The following is a 14638-nucleotide window of genomic DNA, read 5'->3' on the forward strand; positions in this document are numbered from 1 at the left end:
GGTGAAGAAATTAGAAAACGTAAAATAAGTGAAATGGGAGCTCTGAACGTGAGATAGAAGAAGTGACGCATACTAGATGAAAGTAAGCAACCCTCACATAGTCCAGTCGTTTTTAAACAGAGCTGCTCATTAGAAACATATCTGGAGCTCTGGAGAAAAAAGCAACACCCAGGCATCTGTATTTTTCAAAAAAATCCAAGATAATTCTGATATGCATTTGGATTTTAAAAAGTGATGAAAGTTTTTTCTATTAAATGGTAGTTTTGGTGATATAGAATGCTATTATTTCTCTGTTGGCCAATCGTGACACAATGGTTTCAAGTAATAGTTATATAATCACAATAGTAAAAGATGTTTTTCAGTTTCCACAATCAATAGCCAGACAAAAAATAAAAGATAGTATAGTTTCACACCATAGTGGGAACATGATTATCCTAACTATAAAATAATTACATACAGTTGGGGGGCATCAAGCAAACTGACGTGACAAGTGGAAGTGCATACATGCACGTTTTCCTCTGCTAAGCCAGTCTATGCCTTTTGGTTAGTGCATTTAATCCATTTACATTTAAGGTGATTACAGATATATATGATCCTATTGCTGTTTTCTTAATTTTTCTGGATTTTCTGTAGATAGCTCTTTTTCTTCTCGTTTCCTGCCTAGAGAAGTTCCTATAGCATTTGTTGTAAAGCTGGTTTGGTGGTGCTGAATTCTCTTAACTTTAGCTTGTCTGGAAAGCTTCTGATTTCTCCATCAAATCTGAAGGAGATTCCTGCTAGGTAGAGTATTCTTGGTTGTAGATTCTTCCCTTTGATCACTTTAAATATATCATGCCATTCCCTCTGGCTTATAGAGTTTCTGTTGAGAAATCAGCTGATAGCCTGATGGGAGTGCCCTTGTATATTGTCATTTTTCCCTTGTTGCTTTTAATATTTTATTTCTGTCTTTAATTTTTGTCAGTTTAATTACTATGTGTTTCAGCGTGTTCCTCCTTGGGTTTACCCTGCCTGGGACTCTCTGTGCTTCCTGGACTTGGTTGACTATTTCCTTTCCCAGTTAGGGAAGTTTACAGCTATTATCTCTGCAAATATTTTCTCAGGCCCTTTCTCTCTTCTTCTGGGACCCCTATGACGCAAATGTTGATGCATTTACTGTCCCAGAGGGCTCTTAGCTTGTCTTCCATTTCCTTTCCTTTCTTTCCTATATTCTGTTTGGTGGCAGTGATCTCCACCATTCTGTCCTCCATGTCATTTGTCCTCCTTCTGCCTCAGTTGTTCTGCTATTGATTCCTTCTAGTGTATCTCTGTTTGTTCTTTAGTTCTTCTGGGTCTTTGGTAAACATTTCTTGCATCTTCTCAATCTTTGCCTCCATTCTTTTTCCAAGATACTGAATCATCTCCACTATCAGTATTCTGAGTTCTTTTTCCAGAAGGCTGCCCAGCTCCACTTCATATAGTTGTTTTTCTGGGGCTTTATGTTGTCCCTTCATCAGCGACATAACTTTCTGCTTGTTCATGCTGATTTGGTTCAGTTCAGTCACTTACGTCGTGTCTGACTCTGTGACCCCATGGAATGCAGCATGCCAGGCCTCCCTGTCCATCACCAACTCCTGAAATTTACTCAAACTCATGGCCATTGAGTTGGTGATGCCATCTAACCATCTCCTCCTCTGTCGTCCCCATCCCCAGATTCATCTACCTGACTGTCATCCCGTCTACTTTTCTTATGCTGTCAGTATCCATCATCAATCAGCTCTTCCTTTCTATAGTCACAAATATTTCTAGGCCCATTTTTCAATTCTTCATTGTCACAGCAATTCATCTTATTAAACAATAACCAGCCATACAAGCTGTGAAACATCCTTTCAAGAAAAATTTAGCAGTCTACATGTATGTGCTACACCTTGGAAGGAAAATAAAAGATGAATAAGCCTCAGATGCTGCCCTGAGTGGGTTTCCCAGGTAGCACTGGTGCTAAAGAACCCAGCTGCCAATGCAGGAGACGTAAGAGATGTGGGTTCAATCCCTGGGTTGGGAAGATCCCCTGGAGGAAGGCGTGGCAACCCACTCCAGTATTCTTGCCTGGAGAAGCCCATGGCCAAAAGAACCTGGCGGGGTCATCCACAGAGTCACTAGGAGTCGGACAGGACTGAAGTGACCGCCCTGAGTATTACATCATCTAGTGGGAGAAATATGATGTATGTCGATGACTGTAATTATATAACCCAGGTGGACCATGGGGATGGCTGAAGAGGCTTGGGGGCAGAATGCTTTGAGACTTAACAGGGAACACACCAATAGATGGAGAAACCAGAGAAGGCTTCATGGAAGCGGTATTTGTACTGAATGATGGGGCTTAAGGACGGTATGTTAGTTTCCTATTGCTTCCATAACAAATTACCACAAACTTAGTGTGTTACAACAACGCTTGGTAATGTACAGCATGCTGACAATAGTTAATCATACTGTACTACATATTGGAGTTGCCAAGAGTTATAATCACACAGTTCTGTAGGTCAGGTATGTGTGGCGCTGCAGGGTCCTTTGCTTAGCTGCACAGGGTCACAATTAAGGTGTTGGCAGGGCTGTGTTCCTTTCTGGATGCTCTTTAGATCCATCTGCTTCCAAGTGTATTCAAGTTGTCTACTGGATTCAGTTCCTTGTTGTGGCAGGACTGAGGTCCTGATTTCTTGCCGGCTGGCAGCTGGGGGTCTGTGCAGCCACTCCCATCCCTCCCCACACTTTCCATGTGTCCCATATCCACCCCCCAGCAGTGGGGGTTGAATCCTCTCATGCTTTCGAACTTCTTCTGTCTCATCTCTTCTGACCTCAGCTAGGGAAACTGATTAGATCAGGCCCACTTAGGTAATCCAGGCTAATCAACCCATTTTCAGGTCTGTAACCTAATCAACATCTGCAAAGTCCCTGGTAACCTGCAAGGTAGTGTATTTACAGGATCCAGGGATTAGGATGAGCACATCTTTGGAGAGCTCCTATCCTGCCTGCCTCTGATGGGTAGAAGTTACATATGCTGGGCCTGGCCAGAGGGCTCTTCAGGCAGAGGAAGTGGAAAGGATGAACCTTGGAGGCCAGAGACGACCTGCAAGGAGCAGTGAGAACAGCCAGCCTTTCTCCTGGGGTGTAACCATGTCTTCAAATGGTAGGATATGCGTGCGAGCTCCTGGGTCGAGTAACAGCCTCAGAATGAGAATAAGGCAAACACAGACAACTGACCGAGGGGTGTGGGAAGCGCAGGGCCACCTGCCTAGTTCCACGGTGGAAGCTAGAGACCTGATGTGGATATTGAATTCTTCAGCGTTCCAGTTTGTCTTTTCACATTAACACATCTATATTCACAGCGCTCTAGTATCTCCTCAAAGTTCTCCCTTAGAAGCACCCGGACTATAACACGTAACTACTTTTCACTCCCTGGGACATCTTAAATTTATTTCACACGTTACAAAGGGAGGCATCCTGACAAAGTTATATATTCACTGTCCAGATATAAGGGAAAAAACACAATAGTGGAAGAAAATTAAGTCTTATTTATTGCGAAAACCAAACCACTAGGAAAATATATCACAGTCTTGATACAGCAAACAGACAATATTATCATTTCAAGTAGTAAGTTGGTAAAAAGACAAGGTCCTTATCACAATGATAAGGGGCCAGAACTGGGGCAAGAACAACACGTGTAGCAAAGGCCCTGGCAAAAGTGGTATTTGGTAATGGAGGGCAGTACCTTCATCGCTCTAAAGGAGCCACAGTTCATCCCTGAGTTGCTTACTTTTCCTCCCTTGATTTTTTTTGTTGCCAGGGGATTGTCTCAACAAAGCTGTTATTTCAGGGGGCAAAGTGAGCAACACTGGGTTTAGGCTTTCATTCTGTTTCATGAGAAACAGATTTTTCCAAAGCCCGTCCTTCACAACCCTCTTAATGAAGTAGCTAATAGTTCCTCTTTTGCTGTTCATTCCTGAATATGAGCATATTATACTGTCAAAACCCCGTTTCCCTTCCAGGCTGAGTGTCACTGTAAGATTGTCTGGTAGCTTGCTGACTCTGCTGCAGGCGGCCTCAGGGCCCACCATGGCTGCCAGTGAGAGGGAGAGCACTTGCCTCCCTTACCAGTGTGAGATCGCTTCTTACAATTTTGCAGGGTCTCCCGGCTGAATGATGTGATGTGTGAGAATTTTAAGAAACACACATCCACATCTTGATGGTCAGAAAGGAGTACCTGCAGGGACCCTTTCAACGTTTTTATCCAAACTGCCTCTCCCAACTTTACATCTTAACGTCATACCCTTGCCAATAAAAGAAAAACAAGCAAAACAAACCCCCTGGAAGACCCCTGCCCCTTTCTACATTAGTGACTGCATGGATTTTATTCGTTTGTGGAAAATGTTGTAGTGATCCTTCTGGTAAACAGCAGGTGGACACCAAATAGAAACACCTCCTTTCACACTCCACTAGACCATAAGCTGGTTACGTGAACCTGCCAGCCTCTTGGTATCTGTGCAATAAGAGGATCTGGTACCTTGGAGGGCCCTGGTTTGGTACAGGGGAGACTCCCTATTGGCAGGAGAAGTACTTGCCACATGAAACTCAGGCTCACAACAAACCTCCTGTGCTATCTGTGACCCAAATTTTAGCACTGCTTTTTATCCATTTCACTTTCTAGGATTGAAGCACAAAGGAACCAGCGTCCAGAGGAGAGAAACACAGGCCTTAGACTTGCTGCTGTTCTTAATTTCCTCATTCATCAACTCTCCTTAAAAGACCCAAATCCCCATTCCTCTTTTTAAATTGATTCCTGCCCTCAGCCCTGATGGCCACTAGCAGACAGCTATTTCCCAATGGAAGAGAGGGACTCCTTCATCTTCCTGGTCATGGTTGGGATGAGGTTCATGTGGTCATCCACACACTTGGTCACGCAGGTCTCCAGCTGCCGCTTCACGTGAAGCTCCTTACTCCCTGCATCTATCGAATCTTTGGCCTTGTCATTGCAATACATAGTGCACCGGGCCAGGCGGTCCTGTGGCAAGAAGGAACAGGGTAGACCAAATGAAAGGCTGATCTTCATTTACCAAGTGCTTATCATGTGCCACATTCTACACTACATGTTTTGGCTTGACGTGTATTATCTCGATCAATTAAAGGGACACTATAGTGGAATTGACCAAGACTGTCCTGATTAAAACAGAGGGTGGCACCATGAGGGCCCAGACAAAGCATTACTAGAAAGTAGCTGAATGACCCAAAAAATTGTAAGAAGTGCCTTCCAGGAAGTAAGAAGGAACTAGAGGCTACTGTTACTCAACTATAGACTTTCAAACACCTTGATTTTATAAGATCTGGCATCACTACAGAAAAATACTCAATTCAGCAAATATTTATTGAGCTTCTACTGCGTGCTAGGGACTCTCCTGTTGGGGAATACAGCAATGAGTAAAACAGATAAAGCTCTTTCTTTCCGTGAACTGATATTCCAGTGGAGGGAGATGGACAAACAAGTAAGTGAAGACGCTGGCGAAACAGCTGGATATATGAACCTGGATAAGGAGTGAAGCTGGTCTAAAGATATGGATGCAGGAGCTGTCAGTATGTAGATATTTGCTATGAGACTACAGAACTAGACTGAGGTCCAAGCATAACCCTGGGCACTCCCCTGCTCTTCAGAGATTGGAGAGAGTAAAAAAGACAGTAAATGAGAACATGAAAGGAGTGCAGGGGTGGGGAGGCGTGACCAGGAGAGTGAGCTATCCTATCCTGGTGGCCAAATGAATAAAGATTTTTAAACAAGGGGGAGAGTGATCCACTGTGTCAGTGATGGAGGGAGACTGGGTAGATGAGAAATGACCATTGGATTTGGCCCCATGGAGGGGAGTGGAAAGAGTGGTTCTGGTGCAATGGAAAAGTAAGCCTGACTGCAGGACTGAACAGTGAATGGAAGAGAAAGTTGTACAGTAATTCAAGAAGCAAACTTTGAAAGACTTGTAAAATAAAGTGTCAAACACAGAGAAACCCTTTGGAGTTTCATGATCTTGGAGAAGTTATTCTTTTACAGTGCCAGTCATTTTGAAGAATTTTATATAGAATATAAAAACATTTCACATTGGATATAAATTTGTCCACATGAACAGAGTCCTAGGCTATGAAATAGCCTGATCAGAAGTGGGCCCTCTTCCACCCAAGTTTCAGGAATGTATACCCAGAGGAAGGGAGTAAAAGGAAGCTGGGGACACCCTTTGCTGCTCCAGAGAGAAATATGGAGCAGGGCAGGGGGAGAGGGGGCTCTCAGTGACCTCAGAGAGGCTTGCGAGTCAGGCATCAATGAGTCAACAAAAATAATGCTTCATGTAAATGACTGCTCTTTAGTGACACAGGAGCTGCCCTCTGGGTACAGCAAGTAGGGGCATCCTGGGTGGGAAAACCCACAAAATGATGGTAGGATCTTGCTCTAATCTGGACCTTTTAAAGACTGGCTTATTCTACTTTCCTGGGGATTCTGCTATTGTAAGAATGAACTAATATATTTTACAAAGCTTCATACTGTACAGTATACATATATTTGATGTCTATGGGGAAAAAAAAAATAAGGCTCTTGGTCATGAACTCCCTTTCTATGGGAAATTCTTACAGCACTCAACCTCTAGGACTTTTTCCAAATTTTTAAACCGTGTAAAGACTAGCTGGACATAGGACTGTCACAGATGTTAACAAAGAAACAAGACACTAAAGCCAAGAATTCTGAGCCAACGTTTGTCATCTGCAAAAGAGCAACACCTAGGGCTGGAGTGGTCTGGCTGGGGTATTCCTCACCTGGAACTTCTCCAACTCGCTGGTCACCAGGGCCTGGGCTTGAGCCAGAGGTGCGTGGCAGCGCTCAATGCACTGGTGCACTTGCTGCATAGACGCCTGGCTTTCCTCACAACAGGCGGCGCTGCACCGGAACATAAGGCCCTGTGGGGGGAGGGCAGAGAAGGGTGAGGCAGGAAAGCCTTAGTGCAGAGATGACCACCACCGAGTGCAGCAGAGGCTAGGGGGCGCGTCGCACCAGCGCCTCTCTTTAGAATAGACACCAAGAGCTTAAAACCACGAATGGAAACATTACCCTCGGTGCCTAGCAGAGTGTTTCATTGCTGCTAGCTCACTGACAGTTGTTGAACCGACGGCTGGATGGCCGAGGGTGGTGGAGGATGAGATGGGGCCAAGTTCTGAAAACCAGGTGCCTAAACCACAGGGTTCAGAGGTCAGCGATCTAGTAACCATCCACCAGGGGGCAACTGGTCCACTGACTCCAGGGACACCCTGACAAGCAAAACCCACAATCCGGTCGGGGAAGCGGGATCAACAGCCGCTTAACATTCAGGGGATCAAAGCAGAACAGCATATGAGACATCGCTGCGTGAGCCGAGCATGACCAGGCCACTGAGGAGGCCGAGCACCGTCGGGTTTCCGGTCTTTCACCTTGGCGGTGCTCTTTGGGCGGGCTCTGGCTGCTCACCTGCGAAGCGGCCGCGCAAGACGGGAAGGTGGGGGAGGCTGAACACCTTACTCCAGGGGGCTTCTCAACCCTGGCGAGGGGACACCCCCTCCCCGGCCTGGCCTTGGGGGCGGGGGGCAAACGGCCTTGCGCGTGGCGAGGGCTCACAGATTTCATTCGCTCAGCCGAAGCTCCAGTTCTAAGAGTGAGCAGTGCTTCCAAGGGCGCAGCGACGACCCCAGGGACACCCCGACCCGGGTCTGCAGGCTGGGAGGCAGTGGTGCGGAAGGATCCTGAGGCGGCTGCGGGAAGGGGCAGAAAACCCCGCACCGTACTCGCTCCCCCCAACCCCAGGTCGGCTTCCGCCCCGCTACCTGCATCTTCCGGATATTCTCCCTCTCCAGACTCTTCACCATAGAGTCCACCGCCTCCTGCACCCGGAGCTGCTGCAGCTCCGCCATGGCTACCCGCGCGGTTCCCGGCTGCGCCGGCGCCCACATGGCCTGCCGCGCACCGGCCCGCCCCCTCGCCGCCACTTCCCGGGTCACCGCGGCGCGCCCTTTCCCTGCCCACGCCGCCCCCTAGCGTCCGAGAGGAGTAACTGCACTCCTGGCGGCCCGCTCTCGCGGCGCCCCGGGGTCCCGCCCCCGCCGTCCCCGCCCACCTCCGGGATTCTTTACCAGGTCTGCGCACTTCTGCTAGTGCCAAAGGGTTCTTTTCTCTCCTTACCTGTCTGGGTCCCTGTTCCCCTCTCTTACCTAAAGTTCTTTAAATTCATTTTTGTTTATTTTAAAAAAACTAAAGTAAAGTAATGCTCAAAATTCTCCAAGCCAGGCTTCAACAGTATGTGAACCGTGAACTTCCAGATGTTCAAGCCGGATTTAGCAAAGGCAGAGGAACCAGAGATCAAATTGCCAACATCTGTTGGATCATAGAAAAAGCAAGAGAATTCCAGAAAAACATCTATTTCTGCTTTGTTGACTTTGCCAAAGCCTTTGACTGTGTGGATCAAAACAAACTGTGGAAAATTCTTAAAGAGATAGGAATACCAGACCACCTCACCTGGCTCCTAAGAAATCTATATTCAGGTCAAGAAGCAACAGCTATAACTGTACATGGAACAATAGACTGGTTCCAAATCAGAAAAGGAGTATGTGAAGGCTGTATATTGTCACTCTGCTTATTTAACTTATATGCAGAGTACATCATAAGAAATGCTGGGCTGGATGAAGCACAAGCTGGAATCAAAATTGCTGGGAAAACTATCAATAACCTCAGATATGCAGATGACAGCACCCTTATGGCAGAAAGCAAAGAACTGAAGAGCCTCTTGATGAAAGTGGAAGAGGAGAGTGAAAAAGTTGGCTTAAAACTCAACATTCAGAAAACTAAGGTCATGGTATCCAGTCTCATCCCTTCATGGCAAATAGATGGGAAACAATGGAAACAGTGACAGACTTTATTTTCTTGGGCTCCAAAGTCACTGCAGATGGTGACTGTAGCCATGAAATTAAAAGACACTTCCTCCTTGGAAGAAAAGCTATGACCAACAAGACAGCATATTAAAAAGCAGAGACGTCACTTTCCTAACAAAAGTCCGTCTAGTCAAAGCTATGGTTCTTCTAAGAGTGAGCAGTACTTCCAAGTAGTCATGTGTGGATGTGAGAGTTGGCCTATAAAGAAAGCTGACCGCCGAAGAATTGATGCTTTTGACCTGTGGAGTTGGAGAAGACTCTTCAGAGTCCCTTGGACTGCAAAGAGATCCAACCAGTCCATCCTAAAGGAAATCAGTCCTGAATATTCATTGGAAGGACTGATGCTGAAGCTGAAACTCCAGTACTTTGGCCACCTGATGCGAAGAACTGACTCATTTGAAAAGACCCTGATGCTGGGAAAGATTGAAGGCAGAAGGAGAAGGGGACAACAGAGGATGAGATGGTTGGATGGTATCATCGACTCAATGGACAGTTTGAGTAAGCTCCGGGAGTTGGTGATGGACAGGGAGGCATGGCGTGCTGTAGTCCATGGGGTCACAAAGAGTTGGACACGACTGAACTGATAATTGATTTACAGTGTTGTGCCAATTTCTGCTGTACAGCAAAGTGAAAAAAATATTTAATATGATTCATGTAAAAGATAGGTGTGCAGATCTTAGATGTAAACAGCTTGATGAGTTTTAACAGTCCTTGACCTTTCCCTGTCAACCTCTGGCCTTTTTCCCCCTACTGCTCCTGACCCCAAGCAACCACTAATCTGCTCTTTCACTACAGATTATCCTTTTCTTTTCTAGAATATAATATATGTATTTATATATAAATCATTCATTCCTATGTACTTTTGTGGGGGTCTGGTCCCTTCACCTAACATAACACTTTTGAGGCTGAGCCTTATCTTCAGTTCTCTTTGCTGTATTATTCTGTAGTGTTCTATTGAATGGAGGTACAGCAATTTATTTTTCTATTCCCCTGTTGATGGGCATTTGGGCACTTCCCAGTTATTCTGAATAAAGTGGTGACTGTGAACATCCCTGAGCAAACCTTTTGTAGACATCAATTTCCATTTCTCTCGGGCAAATAAATATCTAGAAGTGGAATCATTGGATTGTTGGTAGATATATTTATGCATTCATTTCTAATAAGAAATTGTCAGCTTCAAAGGCACAATGTGGGAGCTACAGATATTCAGTCGACAAGGAAGCATTTATGTGTCAGCAGCAGTGAGCTGTTTCGGAGCTTCTGGAACAGTTCTGTCTGGAAAACCCCTTCCCCCACGTCCTATGCATTTATTCATTAGGACTTCCCTGGTGGCTCAGCGGTAAAGAATCCACCTACCAACGCAGGAGCCTCGGGAGATACGGTTCAGTCCCTGGGTTGGGAAGATCCCCTGGCAGATGAAATGGCAACGCACTCCAGTATACTTGCCTGGGAAACCCCATGGCTAGAGAAGCCTGGACAGCTACAATCCATAGGGTTGCACAGAGTGGGACAGGACTGAGTGACTATGCATGCAGGCACGCACGCTTCCAACCCTTCCTGTTACAGGCTACTTCCAAACTTTAGTGAGTTTTCTATCTTATTAATCTGGCATTATTTCTAATTCTCCCAATCCAATGTCTGCTCAAGGTCTGCGGGTCTACAGAGGAATGTTCTAATGCCTTAGAGATGGGCTACCAGGCCCTTCAGAATCTGCTGGAACCTACCTTTGCAACACTATTCTCTCTACTCACTACCATATGTCAGCCATGCCCAACCGCTGCTGCTGCTGCAGCTAAGTTGCTTCAGTCGTGTCCGACTCTGTGCTACCCCACAGACGGCAGCCCACCAGGCTCCCCCATCCCTGGGATTCTCCAGGCAAGAACATTGGAGTGGGTTGGCCATTTCCTTCTCCAATGCATGAAAATGAAAAGTGAAAGTGAAGTTGCTCAGTTGTGTCCGACTCTTCGCAACCCCATGGACTGCAGCCTACCAGGCTCCTCCGTCCATGGGATTTTCCAGGCAAAAGTACTGGAGTGGGGTGCCATTGCCTTCCCCGGCCCAACCACTGACAGTCCCCCAAACATGTCAGCATCCCTTCCCAGGTCCCTGGACCACCGGCTGTGCCCTTTGTCCAAGGTGCCCTTCCGCACCTCTCTTCACCTTGTGAGCTCCTACTGAAGACTTAGTTTAGATGCTACCCAATTGGTGTCTTATCCTGAATGCTCCTGTAGTGCTTTATGTTTTCTGCCTTTTTCCTATCGCAGTGTCTTTTTTACAAAGCAGGGGTCTCGAACTCACCAGCATTTTGGGTCCTAGAGGCAGCAGCAGTGAGTGAAGCTGGTTTGGGGTAAGTACTTGTGTGGGCAGCGTGATGGGGACTGTAGTAGAGCAAAGAGCATTTTCAGTGTTTCCCCTTAGACAGCATGGCCATACAGCACAAGGGAAACCTGATTCTTCAGGTGCTTTTGTCAAGCGATCAAACTGTTTCCTTTCCTTTTCTTTACCCTTGCTAGCTGGTGAGCCCTTTGAGAACGTTGTGTTGTTCTTTCCATTTTCCTTAGCGTTAATAACAATATAACACACACACATAATGAGGGAAATTTTGCTGAAGACAGTAACAAGTGAGAAGGCTATAGCTTATCTTTCTGTAAATTTTCTCCACTTTCAAGTTTGCCTAATGGGTGGTATGGCCTCTGGCCCACTCTGTGTACTTGGGAAGATTCTGGGTGACTTGGTGAGTGGCTTTTAAAACCAAGCCCCTTTGGGAGAAATAACTCTAACTAAAACCCTAGGGGGTGTGGACATTGGGCAAGGTATGGGAGAAATCTGGTTGAGACCTGGCTAGATGTTGTTCCCAGTCCTACCAACCCCCTGATCCCTCATCCTTCATCTCTCTGAGCCTCAGTTTCCTAATCTGGTGAAAAGAAAAAAAAAAAGAGGGAAGCAAATTTATTTTCATTGGCTGGTTTCAGGGAAGTACATAGACTAGGGTACTTTTAGGTTCTCAGAGGAAAATCTCTTTTTAATACAAAGAATTATTATGGAGAAATCCAAAGAATATTACTAAGAATTATTATTAAGAATCAAATCATTGAACAATGAGCTTACTGGTCACTGGAGAAAACAAGATGAGATGTGGGATGTTTTATGGTGAGTTTATGAAAAGACTGAGGAGATTTGAGGTGTTTTCACCTAAAGCAGAGACTTCTCTCACCCTTACCTGCCTGCAACCCTGGTGGGTCAGAGGGCTCACCTTCCTTGGAGATGTTTAAAGCCCAGTTCCAGGGAGATAATGCAGATTGGTAAGCACGTGGCTCTGGAAGTGTCCCTCTTATATATTTTCTCGGTTAAACAATATAGCCGTGAGTGCTGCGGTCAGTAGGAAGTCAGCCCAGTGTTTGACAACTTGACAGATCTGGATTTGAGTTCTACTTGCCTCTTACCAGTGATGTCATCTTAGACAAGTTATTTATTTATTGGGGGCTGTGCTGGGTCTTTGTTGCTGTGAGGGCTTTTCTCTAGGGCCTGTGAGCAAGGGCTACTCTCTAGCTGCGGTGTGCAGGCTGCCCACTGCAGTGGCGTCTCTTGTTGAGGAGCATGGGCTCTAAGGCATCCGGGCTTCTGTGGCCGTGGCTTCCAGGCTCTAGAGCAGATGCTCAACAGTTGCAGTGCATGGGCTTAGTTGTGCCAAGACACGTATGATCTTCCTAGACCAGGGGTCAAACTCGTGTCTCCTGCACTGGCGGGCAGATTCTTCACCACTGAGCCACCAAGAAAGCCCTAGACAAGTTATTTAATATGTGACTACCTCACCATGTGGTTGTTCTGTGACTTTTGCCCCTGGATAATATCTGCCCCCACTCAGGCCAGGCATGGAGAAGGCGATGGCATCCCACTCCAGTACTATTGCCTAGAAAATCCTATGGATGGAGGAGCCTGGTAGGCTGCAGTCCATGGGGTCACGAAGAGTCGGACACAACTGAGCGACTTCACTTTCACAAATTGGAAAAGGAAATGGCAACCCACTCCAGTGTTCTTGCCTGGAGAATCCCAGGGACGAGGGAGCCTGGTGGGCTGCCGTCTATGGGGTTGCATAGAGTTGGACACGACTGAAGCGACTTATACAGCAGCAGCAGCTGCTAGTCTAGACCTTTCTTCATGTAATCATAGACATCTTGATACTTACAGAGCAAAGTATTCCAGGAGGAGTCTCTTCTTTGGGTGAAATATCATCTTGAGATAGCTGGACCTGGGACCCTCTACTGAAGTGCTTGCACCTGGACAAATGTCTCCTTGAGCCAAAGAATACAAAGAAACTGTAGGCGATTGAAAATAACTGCATGCATGTGCAGTTGGGGCAATTATGAACAATAGGATAAAAAAAGGACATAAACCAGTGGATATTCCTGAGGTGCCTGGGGCAAAAGTGAGGTACTGCGAAAGGTCCTGCACTCAGTATTACCAAGGGGGCAGGCAGACCACCTAGCAATGCCCCCTGCCCAGCCCATGGATCCTCACTACCCCTCCCACCCCACTGTTAACCCCATTTAATGACCCAAGCAGCTCTCCTCGGGGACCTAGTTCTTGTCTTCTCTCCATCTTGCTGCAGCACAAACTGCAATAAAGTCTTGCCTGAAATTCTTGTCTGGTCTCTTATCAATTTCCATTGATTAAAGAGTCCTAGGGCCCAGGTCTGTAACAATCTTTGTCTCTGGTCAAGAATCATAGAATTTAAAGTGTTCCTAGAGAGCTGTTTGCTTTTACAAAATTTTTAGAAGAATCATTTGTTTTCAAATATGACAACTGGGGAAAACTCCAATATGAAGAACAGATGAAGATGTTATTTTAAGTCTAAATTAACTTTCCAAGTTCAAATGTCAAAGAATTGTTTACTTTAAAGACTATCCAGATAGCCACTGGCCAAGTTATTTGTTATTTGAATTTAAATTAAATGTAAATAAAAACAACTCAGCTCCTTAGTCTCATGAGCCACAGTTCAAGTGTTCACTAGGCAAACTTGACTACAGTATATAGACAGAGAGCATTTCCTCCATCACAGAAAGTTCTGTTGAACAGCACAGCTTTAGAACAATGAGGCTGTTTTGCTCAGGGTTGTGAATGATGTTCCTATATCCCTATAGCAGTCTCAGATCCAGTGTACATCTTGGTTTGACTTTACTTGCACAGACTCAAGACAACCTTGATTTCACTGGATGAGTAGTTACACACTGTGGTCCTTTTCAACAGCTCTTTTTTTTTCAGTCTCAGGATGGCCTTCCATAAAGCAAAGGTGGCAGAAGAAGCTTTAGTTAGAGCCCAGACCAGAGTTAGTTAACCCAGCTGCAAAATAACTAATGATGTCTTGTGGGTTAAAATAGGGCAAAGAATTTATTTGAGCAGGTGTTTTTTGAAGGATAGCTCAGAAAGTATTTAAACATGTTTTAAAAATTGGAATTTTGAGATGTGTGAAATACTCGGGCCTCTCTTGTGGAGCCCTAGGATGCTGCAGGGCACAGTTTGGAAACTCTTGATCCAAATCAAAGTTCTCATGAAACTGGGTCCTAGAAAGACAAAGAGATTTCATATGGTCACACAGTAGGTGACTATCAAAAGGAGAGTAGAAATCGGTTTTTCTGACTCAGTCCAGTGTTTTTCATACACTGTTGAAACGATAGGGTCC

General features: G+C 45.7%; 1 protein-coding gene across 1 annotated transcript; it reads right to left on the minus strand.

Moving 5' to 3' along the window:
* Positions 1-3525: 3525 nt before the first annotated feature.
* FAM136A (family with sequence similarity 136 member A) lies at positions 3526-8060 on the minus strand. The gene is made up of 3 exons (XM_069580490.1): positions 7858-8060; positions 6820-6960; positions 3526-5032 (listed from the first exon to the last, which is right to left on the minus strand). The coding sequence occupies exons 1-3, from the start codon at positions 7981-7983 to the stop codon at positions 4844-4846; spliced, it is 456 nt and encodes a 151-aa protein (XP_069436591.1). The 5' UTR covers positions 7984-8060; the 3' UTR covers positions 3526-4843.
* Between the last annotated feature and the right edge of the window lie 6578 nt (positions 8061-14638).

The sequence above is a fragment of the Ovis canadensis genome, chromosome 3 (assembly GCF_042477335.2).
Source record: "Ovis canadensis isolate MfBH-ARS-UI-01 breed Bighorn chromosome 3, ARS-UI_OviCan_v2, whole genome shotgun sequence".
Classification (NCBI taxonomy): Eukaryota; Metazoa; Chordata; class Mammalia; order Artiodactyla; family Bovidae; genus Ovis; species Ovis canadensis.